Below are 16,610 nucleotides of genomic sequence, written 5' to 3'. Positions count from 1 at the left end.
AACTATTGACATTTATTTAACACCTATATGCATATATAAGCAATACCTAACAAATAAGCACATGATCAAGTACTTGTATTTAAATATAACTATTTATTTAAACACAGCACATTTCCTTATAAAATGCAAATTATTTGCACATTTCATGGCAAGTCTAATTTTTAATCATAAAGTGGATGATAATGGTTTTAAATGATAACTTTGGTATATAAACAAGACAAACATTTACTGTAACTGTAACAAAAATACGATTGCTGAAGTGATAATATGCAACACGTCTCAAGCTAAAGGGCAATAACAGTATATTTATTTAATGCTTTTTGGTGGTTTATAGAGAAATATCAGTGAATTAAAACTGATAATTTCACTGTTTCAAACAGTGAAAATGATCAGTGAGAATTATCGATAATTTTCATTGTTTACTGTGAAATTACGTCATTTTTTTGACGAAATATATGTTGATAAATGTTGTCAGTGAATGTTTTATTTCTGTACAAAATTTAACCACATAAGAAATGCTGTATGTCTCATAGAAAGAATTACAGATGTAATCAAACTGGACTGTTAAAAAATTCCTATATTTTTCCAGAAAAAGTGCTCAAAACAATATTTTGCTGAAAAAGAGTCATATATTCTATTATCACATGCCATACCCTGTTTCCTATGTAATATAATCATTACAAATATTTTTATCTTACACATGTATAATATACTTTTTAAGTGTTTTCATTTGCTTAGTTTTCATTCGATTGACCAATCGCATTTTGTTATTTTGCTGAAATGACGTTGCAACGTCAAATCACGTCACGAAATGTAAACAACATTCCATATTTAAAAATTATGTGTGCGTAAATATTTATTTTATTTACTCATTTAAAAGCATGTGATAAACAAGAGTGCTAAACTGTCACAAGATACGCCCGTTTTAAGGCTTTGGACAACTTGATAACATTACCATGACCCATATTTGAAATTGACCTACACATCATCTAGACACAACTTCTGACCAAAGTTGGTGAAGATCTGATGAAAACTACTTCAATTAGAGAGCGGTCACCATGCTAAATGCTTGAAATGCACTAAGTGACCTCATTACCTAGTTTTTAACCTGGCATGACACAAAATTGAACTTGACCTAAATATTGTCTAGATACAACTTCTGACTAAGTTTGGTGAAGATCGGATGAAATCTACTTCAATTAAAGAGCGGACACCATGCTAAATGCTTGAAATGCATTAAGTGACCCTGTGACCTAGTTTTTGACCCCGCATGACCCATATTCCAACTTGACCTAGATATTGTCTACATACAACTTCTGACCAAGTTTGGTGAAGATCGGATTAAAACTATTTGAATTAGAGAGCGGAAACTGCTGTGGACGCCGCCCACCCGTCCGCACGCCACCAAGGTGAAACTATAATACGTCCCGTTTTTTTAAAACGGGCGTATAAAAAGATCTGACACTCGTCATATCATACCATATTTTATTAAACTTGTCAAGGAAATGTGTCATTCCTGAAGTCGTTAAATAAAATATGGTATGATATGACAACTCGTGCCAGATCCTATATTTCCAACATTTTCATCAAACCCTTGTTGACAACAATTCTTTACTATTACAATGAGCACAAGATTATGTAAAATACAAATTACACATAATTTAAAAGCAGTTCTTTTATTATTCTCAATGCCAACCACTGGTGGAGCTTTCTAATGTGTGACAATTTAAATAATCGCCCTTTGGGTTATTTGTTTCAGTCACATTTTCCTTTATTGATCTAAAATGATCCTCTTTGAGGCATAAAGTTTTAGACAAATGGCTGTGACCAAATGGAAATTACTTCAAACATGGAAATTATTAACCAGAAAGCTACCTTAGTGAAAGGAAAATAGTGGCCAACTTGAAACATTGTTTTTTCAGTTCATGTCTGGTAAAAAAATTCTCACAGATTTTCCTTTCCCGCCACATTAAGTTATATACGGCTCTTCAGATTCTGTTCCCACAAAGACTAAGTTGGCGTTCACTTTGCCTGATTGTTGGCCTTGGCATCTTCACTATCCAGTGATTTTAATAGTCTAAATAAGCCAGCTGCCTCACGTATGCGACTGAACTCTATGCAGAATGCTTGCACTTCTATGAAGATATCCTGCAATGCAAGATGGGAACAATCTCAGTAACAGAATATATTTTGCAAATATTTGTTAAGCCAATGTGTAAGAAAATCACTTTAATGAATACAATTAAAAAAGTTCCTGATGAGTGACTGCCTAATACCTTAACATCTATGATCTTATTATGGTTATATGACTGCACAATACCCTAACATCAGTGATCATGTTCCTGATGAAATACTGCACAATAACTTGATGATCTTGATGTAAATGAGCGACTGCTCCATACCTTAACATCAATTATGATCTTTTTCTGGATGAATAAATGCACAATACCTTAACGTCGATGATCTTATTCCGGATGAGTGACTGCAAGAAGACGCACACCAGCCTCACGAGCCTGTTCTGCATATAGCGGTCCTTGATGGTCTCACATGTGGAGATGCAGTTGGAGATGTACAGGTGGATGAACTCTGATGGCAGCTCTACCGCCTGAAATGGGCAGGAACTTGTGAAAATGAGTCTCGTTCTGGGAAAACTGGGCTTAATGCATTTGCCTGAAGTGACATCCCAGATTAGCCTGTGCAGTCGACACAGGCTAATCCAGGACTACACTTTCCGCTTTTATGGAATTTTTCATTTATAGGAAGTGTCTTTTAAACCGAAATCCAGTCAAGGCAGAATGTGTCGTCCCTGATTAGCCTGTGCACCCTGCACAGGCTATACTGAGACAACACTTTACAGTTTACACACATGCATTACGCCCATTATTCCAAGAACAAGGCTCGAATATCAATATTTATTGTGTGTGAAATATTGTAGATGGTACAGAAATTATATAATAGTCTAAAACTTTATTCAGGCAGTTGGCAGGAAAAGTACGTTAAAATAAACATTCACTAAATAACACTTTTTTGGGGTACAAAATGACCATAAAGCACATATCTGTATACTGAAATATATAGTGTAGCCTTTAAACTACTTTTTTATCAATATTCTTGCAGATAAATTACAAAAAGATTTAAGTGAATCTCTCTTTTCTTTCGAGATTCTGAAAATAGAATGAGCTTACGCAAATAGTATGAAATCTTTTAAAATAATATATTTTTTATTTTGTTTTGTTTTAAAGGGAAACAAGATGTGTTTGTGAAACACAATGTCCCCCTATATTATGTTTGACCTTGTGAAGGATGACCTTGACCTTTCACCATTCAAAATGTGCAGCTCCATGAGATACACATGCATGCCAAATATCAAGTTGCTATCTTCAATATTGCAAAAGTATTCATAAAATAAGCGATTTGGGCCACATATATTTGACCTCTGACCTTGAAGGATGACCTTGACCTTTCACCACTCAAAATGTGCAGCTCCATGAGATGCACATGCATGCCAAATATCAAAATGCTATCTTCAATATTGCAAAAGTATTTATAAAATAAGCGATTTGGGCCACCTATATTTGACCTCTGACCTTGAAGGATGACCTTGACCTTTCACCACTCAAAATATGCAGCTTCATGAGATACACATGCATGCCAAATATCAAGTTGCTATCTTAAATATTGCAAAAGTATTCATAAAATGAGCGATTTTGGCCACATATATTTGACCTCTGACCTTGAAGGATGACCTTGACCTTTCACCACTCAAAATGTGCAGCTTCATGAGATACACATGCATGCCAAATATGAAGTTGTTATCTTCAATATAGCAAAAGTTATTGCAAAATGTTAAAGTTGGCGCAAACAGACCAACAGACAGGGCAAAAACAATATGTCCCCCACTACTATAGTGGGGGACATAAAAAAAACAAACAAACTAATTTAAACATTCTACTTACTGTGGTGAGTCTATTGACGACCTCCATTGAGTGCAGAGACATTTCCATGTTAACCAGCACTGAGAAATACCTGAAACGTTAACTGATCTATAGAGACATTTCCATGTTAACCAGCACTGAGAAATACCTAAAATGTTCAGTGATCTAAAGAGACATGTCCATGTTAAACAGCACTGAGAAATACCTGAAACGTTCACTGATCTATAAGAAACATTTCCATGTTAATCAGCACTGAGAAATACTTTAAACCTTCACTGATCCATATAGACATTTCCATGATAACCAGCACTGAGAAATACCTGAAACGTTCACTGATCTATAGAGACATTTCCATCTTTACCAGCACTGAGAAATACCTGAAACATTCACTGATCTATAGAGACATTTCCATGTTTACCAGCACTGAGAAATACCTGAAACATTCACTGATCTATAGAGACATTTCCATGTTAACAAGCACTGAGAAATACTTGAAACCTTCACTGATCTATAGAGACATTTCCATGTTAACAAGCACTGAGAAATACCTGAAATGTTCACTGATCTATAGAGACATATCCATGTTAACCAGCACTAAGAAATACCTGAAGTGTTCAGTGATCCATAGAGACATTTCCATGTTTACTGATCTATAGACATTTCCGTGTTAACCAGCACTGAGAAATCCCTGAAACATCCACTGATCTATAGAGACATTTCCATGTTAACCAGCACTGAGAAATACCTGAAACATTCACTGATCTATAGAGACATTGCCATGTTTACCAGCACTGAGAAATACCTGAAACGTTCAGTGATCTATAGAGACATTTCCATGTTAACAAGCACTGAGAAATACTTGAAACCTTCACTGATCTATAGAGAAATTTCCATGTTAACAAGCACTGAGAAATACCTGAAATGCTCACTGATCTATAGAGACATTTCCATGTTAACCAGCACTGAGAAATACCTGAAATGTTCAGTGATCTATAGAGACATTTCCATGTTAAACAGCACTGTGAAATACCTGAAACGTTCACTGATCTATAAAAGACATTTCCATGTTAACCAGCACTGAGAAATACTTTAAACCTTCACTGATCCATATAGACATTTCCATGATAACCAGCACTGAGAAATACCTGAAACGTTCACTGATCTATAGAGACATTTCCATGTTTATCAGCACTGAGAAATACCTGAAACGTTCACTGATCTATAGAGACATTTCCATGTTAACAAGCACTGAGAAATACTTGAAACCTTCACTGATCTATAGAGACATTTCCATGTTAACAAGCACTGAGAAATACCTGAAATGTTCACTGATCTATAGAGACATATCCATGTTAACCAGCACTGAGAAATACCTGAAGTGTTCAGTGATCCATAGAGACATTTCCATGTTTACTGATCTATAGACATTTCCGTGTTAACCAGCACTGAGAAATCCCTGAAACATCCACTGATCTATAGAGACATTTCCATGTTTACCAGCACTGAGAAATACCTGAAACATTCACTGATCTATAGAGACATTGCCATGTTTACCAGCACCTAGAAATACCTGAAACGTTCACTGATCTATAGAGACATTTCCATGTTAAACAGCACTGTGAAATACCTGAAACATTCACTGATCTATAGAGACATTTCCATGTTTACAAGCACTGAGAAATACCTTAAACGTGTCCTGATCTATAGAGACATTTCCATGTTAACCAGAACTGAGAAATACTTGAAACCTTCACTGATCTATAGAGACATTTCCATGTTAAACAGCACTGAGAAATACCTGAAACGTTCACTGATCTATAGAGACATTTCCATGTTAACTAGCATTGAGAAATACCTAAAATGTTCACTGATCTATAGACATTTCCATGTTTACCAGCACTGAGAAATACCTGAAATGTTCACTGATCTATAGAGACATTTCCATGTTAAACAGCACTGTGAAATACCTGAAACATTCACTGATCTATAGAGACATTTCCATGTTAACAAGCACTGAGAAATACCAAAAATGTTCACTGATCTATAGAGACATTTCCATGTTACCTTCACTGATCTATAGAGACATTTCCATGTTAACAAGCACTGAGAAATACCTGAAATGCTCACTGATCTATAGAGACATTTCCATGTTAACCAGCACTGAGAAATACCTGAAATGTTCAGTGATCAATAGAGACATTTCCATGTTAAACAGCACTGTGAAATACCTGAAACATTCACTAATCTATAGAGACATTTCCATGTTTACAAGCACTGAGAAATACCTTAAACGTGTCCTGATCTATAGAGACATTTCCATGTTAACCAGAACTGAGAAATACTTGAAACCTTCACTGATCTATAGAGACATTTCCATGTTAAACAGCACTGAGAAATACCTGAAACGTTCACTGATCTATAGAGACATTTCCATGTTAACCATCATTGAGAAATACCTAAAATGTTCACTGATCTATAGACATTTCCATGTTTACCAGCACTGAGAAATACCTAAAATGTTCACTGATCTATAGAGACATTTCCATGTTAACCAGCACTGAGAAATACCTGAAACGTTCACTGATTTATAGAGACATTTCCATGCTAACCAGCACTGAGAAATATAAAAAATGTTCACTGATCTATAGACATTTCCATGTTTACCAGCACTAAGAAATACCTGAAACATTCAATGATTTATAGAGACATTTCCATGTTAACCGATTTATAGACATTTCCATGTTAAACAGAACTGAGAAATACCTAAACGTTCACTGATCTATAGAAAAATTTCCATGTTAACCGATCTATAGACAATTCAATGTTAACCGGAACTGAGAAATACCTGAAACATTTACTGATCTATAGATGATGATAAGTCATGGCCCAGTTAAAAAAAATTGAACTACAACATTGAGCGTCACTCATCATGTAAGTTTTACTTTGAATACTCAAGAAAACTGAAAAAAGCAAAAAACATATGTTTTTTTCTTTAACAATACAAGTTGCAGTTTTCAGTAGTTATACTTTATTTTAATGTTATTTCAGAAATACATAAATATTTGTCAAACCACTGGAAATCTAAACTTCAATGGCATACTGTTAACACTCAGTCAAAGGTCTATCCAATAGGCAAATTTGTTAGTCCGAGCTGGGTTAAAATTAAAACAAGAGGGCCATGATGGCCCTGAAAAGCTCACCTGACTAACCAAATACAATCCCAACCCAGATTTCATCAAGATAAACATTCTGACCAAATTGCATAAAGATTAGATAAAAAATGTGACCTCTATTGTCTACACAAGGTTTTTCTATTATTTGACCTAGTGACCTAGTTTTTGACCCCAGGTGACCCAAATACAATCCCAACCCAGATTTCATCAAGATAAACATTCTGATCAAATTTTTATAAAGATTGGATGAAAACTGTTACCTCTATTTGTCTACACAAGATTTTTCTATTATTTGACCTTGTGACCTAGTTTTTGACCCCAGATGACCCAAATACACTCCCAACCCAGATTTCATCAAGATAAACATTCTGATCAAATTTTATAAAGATTGGATGAAAACTGTTACCTCTATTTGTCTACACAAGATTTTTCTATTATTTGACCTTGAGACCTAGTTTTTGACCCCAGATGACCCAAATATACTCCCAACCCAGATTTCATCAAGATAAACATTCTGACCAAATTTCAAAAAGATTGGATGAAAACTGTAACCTTTATTGTCTAAACAAGGTTTTGCTATTATTTGACCTAGTGACCTAATTTTTGACCTAGTGACCTAGTTTTTGACCCCAGATGACCCAAATTCAATCCCAACTCAGATTTCATCAAGATAAACATTCTGACCAAATTTCACAAAGATTGGATGAAAACTGTGACCTCTACTGTCTACACAAACAAATTTTTGACGGTTTTTCAATCCAAACCCAGATTTCATCAAGATAAACATTCTGACCAAATTTCATAAAGATTGGATGAAAACTGCGACCTCTATTGTCTACACAAGGTTTTTCTATTATTTGACCTAGTTTTTGACCCCCAGATGACCCAAATACAATCCCAACCCAGATTTTATCAAGATAAACATTCTGACCAAATTTCATAAAGATTGGATTAAAACTGTGACCTCTACTGTCTACACAATGTTTTTCTACTATTTGACCTAGTTTTTGACCTAGTGACTAAGTTTTTGACCCCAGATGACCCAAATACAATCCCAACCCAGATTTCATCAAGATAAACATTCTGACTAAATTTCATAAAGATTGGATGAAAACTGTTACCTCTACTCTACACAAGGTTTTTCTATTATTTGACCTAGTGACCTAGTTTTTGAGCCCCGATGACCCAAATACAAACCTAACCCAGATTTCATCAAGATAAACATTCTGACCAAATGTCATAAAGATTGGATGAAAACTGCGACCTCTATTGTCTACACAAGGTTTTTCTATTATTTGACCTAGTTTTTGACCTAGTGACCTAGTTTTTGACCCCAGGCGACCCAAATAGTATCCCAACCCAGATTTTATCAAGATAAACATTCTGACCAAATTTCATAAAGATTGGATAAAAAACTGTGACCTCTACTGTCTACACAAACAAATTGTTGAAGGACACACGCACACACGCACATACGGACCCCGGACATCACAAGGTCACATAAGCTCACCATTTCACTTCGTGACAGGTGAGCTAAAAAGCAAGAGCTGTCCATAGACAGCACACTTGACAATTTGATAATTTGACGTTTATTTTCAGTCCGTCGACTGATATAACGACTGTGAAGACATTTGATGGAAAAAATCTGTAATTGCTACATAGATATATGCAACCCTAAACTTTTAACAAGAGATGCTTTTGTCAGAAACACAATGCCCCTATTGTACCGCTTTGAAGCCATATGTTTGACCTAGAAGGATGACCTTGACCTTTCACCACTCGAAATGTGCAGCTCCATGAGATACACATGCATGCCAAATATGAACCTTCTATGTTCAATATTGCAAAATTTATGACCAAGGTTAAAGTTTGGACACCGCTTTAAAGCCATGTATTTGACCTTGAAGGATGACCTTGACCTTTCACCACTCAAAATGTGCAGCTCCATGAGATACACATGCATGCCAAATATCAAGTTTCTATCTTCAATATTGCAAAAGTTATTCATAAATTTATTGCACAAGTTGAACCAAGGTAAAAGTTTACAAAGCTTCTGTTTATTACTGACTTAAATTCACAAGTTATCAGAGAAAATTAATTTAGTAATCATCAATGATCAACATACTTACTCCGTTATTTGATTAGACTGCATGAGCTTGAGAAGGACTTCAATAGCTACTATTGGGTTATTCTCCACTAAATCTGGCAGCTGAAAGCAAGTTTAGAAGAAAGATTAAGAACCACTATGAAAATTGTTGTAAATGAATTAAATGTGTTAATTTTGGTCTTGGAACCAAACAAAAAAGACGTTTATAAAACTTACTTAAAAAATAACTAGAATTGGAATTTAATAGTTCATTGAATATTAGCATTTTTGATTAGTTTTGTTGGCATGGTGGAAAATTATTAAACTTGAATACAAATACACATCCCTCTTTGTTCAACTGATCACCATTTAGGTATATTTAGATTTTTCAAGGGAAAACACACATAATACATTAGACACATTCAGGTACCATATTTAAAAAAGTTTTTGTTGGTGTTTTACTACCTTTCATTATATGCATGGGAATTAAAATTACCTAATTAAAAACAAACAAATACTGTGAAACCATTTATTTTCGACAGCACAAAATTTCGCCATTTTTATAAAAATGACGATTTCGTCAGCACTTAAATTCGCCGATTTCTGATTTTAAATTTTAAAAAATGCGTCAGTCAATATCCGATTTGTGTGTAATACATATTCGCGATCAATCGCAGTTGCGAAAAATCGTGGTACGAATGCGGGAACACACTTGAGAATCACTGCAGGATATGGGGCCTGTTTGTCACATGCCAATTAACTAGTCTTTTGTTATCAAGGGACAGTAATGGACCCTCTTAATGTATGCCATTAACACGTTCATTGTTATGATTAGCGGACAAAAGGGATCGAATAACCGTTAACGAGTGTTTGTAACAACGAAGCCAATTGCCAATTGGGTATGTGTTCTAGTTGGTATGATTTTTATTAAAATGCTGTCAATACCGTTTTAAAACTGTTTGTGTTATACGAAAGAGGTTCCAGTTTGTTAAGTGTTTTTTTTTCAAATAAAATGCTTTTTTTCTGATATCAACATTAAAATTAGAAACTCTATGTGTGTGGTTGTTCTTAAAAAGTAAACTACCGGTATATAAATCAATAATGTCAATAATTTAAAAATAAATAAATTGATACATATAAAATAGTAATAAGTGTGGTTAAACGCAAACAATCAAACAACAAACAGCAATTAAAATATTCATTATTAATTTGTGATAAATACGCATGTTGATCACACATCGTCATCTTTTTATTTGGTTTATTGTCTTTCATCGGCATTCGCTGCGTGATGGCTAATATGCAATACCCCTGAAAAACACAATGCACCTAATGGGTAATAAAGTTATAAACAATTAGCGCTAATTCATTACCATTCTACATAAACGAAGTCAACGCATTCGATACAGCTGTAATGCACATGGTTTTAAAGAAGTGTCACGTGTCAGTTAAGTACCTTGTGTAATCTACATCCCTTTGTGTCAAAACCGGATTAATCTTGATTACGAAACAGCAGTGAATGTGTGCATGGATTATGTTGGAATTTAATGCCTCATGTCTACGGTATAGTTTTAAAATATTGTTCAATTTGGTATTTGTTTTTGTTCAAACATAGAGCATGATTGTTCGTTAGGATCTTAAATTCGCCGATCGGTCGACTGACGAAATTTATGAAAATTAATGCCTGACGATTAATAATGGTTTCACAGTACATACAAATAATACATATTGTTAATTAGAAACTCAGTTCAAACCAGCCCTTGTTGACTCACAGTTAAATATGATTTACCAATTTCAGGTCTTGTGGTGTTTTGTTAACATAAAATAATCCTAAATTAATAACTAAATTGTACAGTAATCATTTTTAAAGCAGAGAATATTTGGAGATTTGCTTGTTTTTCCAAAATTGATCTGATACTCAACTCAATAACTAGTGGGGTTGAAGTCATTACCATATGGTACAATACCTTTGTTGGAATCAGTCTTATATGGTACACTACCTTGGTTGGAGTTAGCCCAAAATGGTACTCAAATCAATAACTATCATGGTTGGAGTCAGTCCCATATGGTACACTACCTTGAATGGAGTTAGCCCAAAATGGTACTCAAATCAATAACTATTGTGGTTGGAGTCAGTCCCATATGGTACACTACCTTGGTTGGAGTCAGCCCTATATGATACACAAGTTTGGGGTCTTTTTTCAGTTCATCAAGAAGTTGTTGTTGTTGCGGTAGGGTCAGCGGCCCCTTGAACGCCTTGGCCATCAGCCTGCGCACTTCTGCCCCTACTGAGCTGCTCACACACATGGTTGTGTCCCAAGCAATGTTGTACTCAACATCTGTAGGGTTCAGCCAGCAAAGCTGCAATGCATGTCAGTAGATCTGCCGGGTTATGGAGGTTTCGGTAAATGACAAGTTCGGTAAATTGATTTATATAGTAAAAGCCGTGGAGGTTTCGGTAAATTGATTTTATAGAGGAGGTATACCTACAACGAGGTGTTAATGACACCTATTATCGGCTTACAATAACATTAGGGGCATTTATTTGCAAACTGTGGATTAATTTTGATGTACATTAATTGAGTTGTTTGGCACTAATTAATTTATCTGTTTAAATGTACGGACTTGATTTTATCAAATTAAAGATGTTTGCAAAGTGTTATTATTAATGATCCAGGCTTGCAACCTATTGATATTCTAACCGATGGAGGTAAATTATATATTAAAAGTTTATCTTTAGGTCATGATCGTTTTGTATTTTATATATGTTTTTTAAACAATTAGTTGATAAAAACCTTAATTAAAGCGTATCAGTTAAAAAAAAATATAATAATGTGGCTCTTACAAGAGGTGGCCTCCACGTGGCAAGAGCTGGGCAACATATTCATTATGTTAGCAAACTACCTCATGTTTATATAATGGTTAAGTTTCGGTGGTTTAAAATACTAAGATCAAATATGTTTGTTTCTTATATAAATAAATTTCTTGCTCCTTTTTCCTACAATCAGGTCAGCACATAAGGTATTATTCTTAAAATAATGTAGATATGTATGTTTAGATCGTGAACATGCTTTAAAGGGATCTTTTCACGCTTTGGTAAATTGACAAAATTGAAAAAAGTTGTTTCAGATTCGCAAATTTTCGTGTTAGTTATGATATTTGTGAGGAAACAGTAATACTGAACATTAACCATGCTCTAATATAGCCATTATATGCATCTTTTGACGATTATAAAACCTAAAAATTATAAAGCGTTGCAACGCGAAACGATTGAATAATTTGGAGAGTTCTGTTTTTGTCGTTAAATTTTGTATAACTACGAAGATTGCTTATATAAGGTATAAAATACGTGACGCATGTATACTCGGCGGAATAGCTCAGTAGGCTAAAGCGTTTTTACTTCAGGACTCTGGCAGGACTCCAGGGGTTACTGGTTCGAAACCTGCTCCGGGCAATGTTCTTTTCCTTTTTTTAATTTTATTCTTGATTTTTTACTGGAGCTTTTACGATCCAATGTTTACATTTATCAATATAAAGCATTTAATACATAAGTTAAAAAATGCCAAAATCTGTGGAAAGGCCCCTTTAACACTGGTGGCCGAGTTTTTACATACACGACCAGTAACTTTCAAACTGTGAAATAAACAAACGTTTTCCTTCTTTAATCATGTTTACAAAAAATACTGGTGGTGACATCAAAGGATGTTTATTTGTGGTAAAAATAACATTATTATGTAATTGGGTAATTATAAAATTATAATGGTCATTGTCAAATAAGAAATGATCATCAGCCACATCAATGCCCTGGGACCATCCACAGCGGTCCACCACATGCTCGACGACGACGAGTCTTGAACGATGAACGACTGATATGGTTGAAATGTAACATTAAATTGAATTGTGTCGTACATGTATCTCATTTGTATTAGAAATGTAATTAAATTAAATCAGCATGCGGAAAATCTGAATGATAATAATGTGTCGTATTAATATTGTAGTGTGTCAAAAATGTATCTTATTAATATGTGATTACTCCCTCATTATTGTTTTAAATGACATGAAATATTCAAATATATATATTGTATCCATGTTTTACTTGTTGCTAAATAAAACGGATTACAAAGTAAATCAGTTATTATTTTTTATTGAACCGATTTGTTAGGCAAAAAATGATATCAGTTATTTTGGCCGTAAAACCCATTGTTCCAGTACAGTAGCCAGGTGCCTGTGTATTAAGTTGAGAAGATAATGATCATCACAGCAGCTTGCTATTACACAGTGTATTCATTCTGCTGGCGTTGTGTGAGATGTCATTTTTTATCAGTTTTCAATTATGTGTATCTCTTCGCTTAACTCAACGTTCAATGGCACGCGCACTTAACATAATTATAAAACATAACGCGTATCATTATATTACTTTTTATTAATTACGTACACGTATTAAATTTTATATATTGTTTTTTTTCTTGTGTTTTTCTCAACCAGAAAGAAATAATAAAACATATAAATAAATATAAAATTCAACATGAAATCATTTTTATTAAATCATATTTTACAAGAAACTTTTTAAAATAGCATTAAACTTACATTGATTCCGCCATAAATCATTACTTCTTATTACTATTATGTTACTATTATGTTATTTAAATAAAAGCACTAATTAAAAAAACAACAGTATTGCGTTATTTAAATCGTAAAATTAACCAAAAATTTCCTAACAGAATTCGTTTTTCAGAGGTAGCTCATTCATTTCCCTTGATTCTTTACCTTAGGCATAGCATTAATTACTCAACTCAAAATTAATCCACAGTTTGCAAATAAATGCCTCTAATGTTATTGTAAGCCGATAATAGGTGTCATTAACACCTCGTTGTAGGTATACCTCCTCTATAAAATCAATTTACCGAAACCTCCACGGCTTTTACTATATAAATCAATTTACCGAACTTGTCATTTACCGAAACCTCCAGCACCCGATCTGCCACTGATTTCCATCAAATGCTGCCAATTGCCAGGTTAACATGTCAGATTTAAAATCACAGCAAATGGAGAAATTAATGCCATTGTTTCCCACTACTTATAGAAAATAAATAGAGGCATTCAATGTTAAGCGGTGGAAATTCAGTTGCATTGGCATTCGTTAAAAAAAATGGACTTAAAATGATCTTAAAAATTGAAAATGTATACTTTTTATAGGATATAATGTGACTTAGACAATTTCACAAGAAAAGCTGAGGTATGCAAAACTGTAAGTCAAAACACGCAAGGTAAAGGAGGATTGCTATTGACGATATTTAATCTCCAATCACCACAAAGTTTATGTCTAGGTGATATTCAAAATCCTAATCATCAGGTCTGTAATTTTCTAGCCTGCCCAATTTTTTTTAAATCTCCTACTGTATAAACTAAATTTATTGGAATGAATCTACCATTGGTTCATAAAAAGGATCAAGGTAATTATTCCTATGGATGAGATGGTTGTTCTTAAGGTAAGAACGAATCAAGAAACTACCTGAGGTTCCCCTCAGGAGCTTTGTGAATTAGAACCCCAGACCATATGTGTCTTGTTCTGAGAAAACTGGGCTTAATTCATGTGCGTAAAGTGTCGTCCCAGATAAGCCTGTGCAGTCCGCTTAGGCTTATCAGGGACGACACTTTCTGCTTTAATGGTTTTTTTAGTTTCAAGAAAGTCCCTCCTTACCGAAAATCAAGTTTAGGCGGAAAGTGTCGTCCCTGATTAGCCTGTGCGGACTGCACAGACTAATCTGGGACGACACTTTACGCACATGTATTATGCCCAGTTTTATCAGAACAGGACACATATCATGTCCTACTGCGTCATACTTATCTATGTAAGGCTGTAATAAAATGATAAATCAGTAAACATCAATTGTCATACAGTGCCTTACTCTCCTCACCCAATCTACATCAATACACGTCATAGACTATAACCCTTTGGACTTTTACCGATAAAGAATTGTATAGCCTGAATGATTGCTTTACATTCCTAAATACAAACATATTTTATAACAAATTTGTATATATAAATAATTCATAAAAACAAAGTGCAAACCTTTTCCAAGAATTTCCCTAATGCTCATAGCCAAAGCACATAGTTGAGCAAAGAACATGGCAGATGGTTTGCACACACACTTCTAAATTTATATTGCCAAATCTAATTTATTTAATTAAACATCATCTAGTAGCTTTAGAAGAGTTATTCAATTCAATGTAAATTCTCTAAAGCACCTTTTCATATTTTAATGTCATTTACAAACATCTAGCTCTTTTATTATGTGTGCATGGATTGCTTAATTTTGATTGTTTGAAATTGAATCAGAAGATAGCAAACGCTCATTACATTTAAGTGCTTTAGTAAATTATTAAAAAAGAATACAAGCCTTGCAGTAACAAAATCAAGAAACAGCAATATTTTTTTTTAGTCGGATTGGACTTTGTCAAGCCTCAAGTTCAAACTTTATGTTGCACAAGTGCTCACCTCATCTTCCGCTTTGTGGAGGGGAGAGGTGAGGCGTATGAACTCACCTCATCTTCCGCTATGTGGAGGAGAGGGGGGAGGCGTATGAACTCACCTCATCTTCCGCTATGTGGAGGGGAGGGGGAGGCGTATGAACTCACCTCATCTTCCGCTATGTGGAGGGGAGGGGCGAGGCGTATGAACTCAGGCCTCATACAGTTCTCCACAGGCGGCTTATTACTCGTGAATAACTCCTCCATGCTGCGACGCTGAACGTCTGGGTTGATCACACCTGGCTTACCAAATTGCTCAAATCTGGTGGGAGAAACTTTGAATTTTAGTTTTACTTTAATCTGGCACTAAACTTTACACACATGCAATAAGCCCTGTGTTAGAAGAACTAGCATTAAGCCCAGTTTAAAATGAACTAGCATTAAGCCCAGTTTAAAATGAACTAGCATTAAGCCCAGTTTAAAATGAACTAGCATTAAGCCTAGTTTTCCAAGAACTCGCATTAAGCCCAGTTTAAAATGAACTAGCATTAAGCCCAGATTTCCAAGAACTCGCATTAAGCCCAGTTTAAAATGAACTAGCATTAAGCTCAGTTTTCCAAGAACAAGCATTAAGCCCAGTTTTCCAAGAACAAGCATTAAGTCCAGTTTTCAAAGAACTAGCAATAAGTCCAGTTTTCCTAGAACTACTATTAAGCTAACAGTGTCCGACAAATTTCTTATTTTTCAGGTAGCCCACTGGGCCACCAATAAAAATATTTGGTAGCCCTTAAAATTTTCCTACAAAATGATAAGAGACAGGTTTACATCTTTATTTTATTTCTTCATTTACATATACATAATATGTATACATACATATACATAAAACAGCAAGTAGTCTGATGTACACAATCAATATCGTAAATTAATGTTACAGTACAGGCACCGTGT

General features: G+C 34.6%; 1 protein-coding gene across 2 annotated transcripts in view; it reads right to left on the bottom strand.

Annotated features, from left to right (window-relative positions):
• Positions 1-16,610, bottom strand: part of LOC127882474 (CCR4-NOT transcription complex subunit 11-like) — a 42,714-nt gene continuing 26,104 nt past the window's right edge. The window contains exons 7-12 of one of the 2 annotated variants that reach the window (XM_052355859.1): positions 15,831-15,984; positions 11,346-11,552; positions 9,238-9,317; positions 3,957-4,026; positions 2,450-2,605; positions 1-2,148 (exon numbers count right to left, since the gene is read on the bottom strand). In XM_052355859.1, the coding sequence (XP_052211819.1) occupies positions 2,023-2,148; positions 2,450-2,605; positions 3,957-4,026; positions 9,238-9,317; positions 11,346-11,552; positions 15,831-15,984 (793 nt within the window). In that variant the 3' untranslated portion in view covers positions 1-2,022. Of the gene's footprint in view, positions 2,149-2,449; positions 2,606-3,956; positions 4,027-4,965; positions 5,081-9,237; positions 9,318-11,345; positions 11,553-15,830; positions 15,985-16,610 lie in introns of those variants that run through there. The other variant, XM_052355867.1, reaches the window with a different exon arrangement.

This window comes from Dreissena polymorpha, chromosome 1, assembly GCF_020536995.1.
Source record: "Dreissena polymorpha isolate Duluth1 chromosome 1, UMN_Dpol_1.0, whole genome shotgun sequence".
Taxonomy (NCBI): Eukaryota; Metazoa; Mollusca; class Bivalvia; order Myida; family Dreissenidae; genus Dreissena; species Dreissena polymorpha.
Note: the sequence above shows the minus strand (reverse complement) of the source record. Positions and strands in the feature narration are given on the sequence as shown.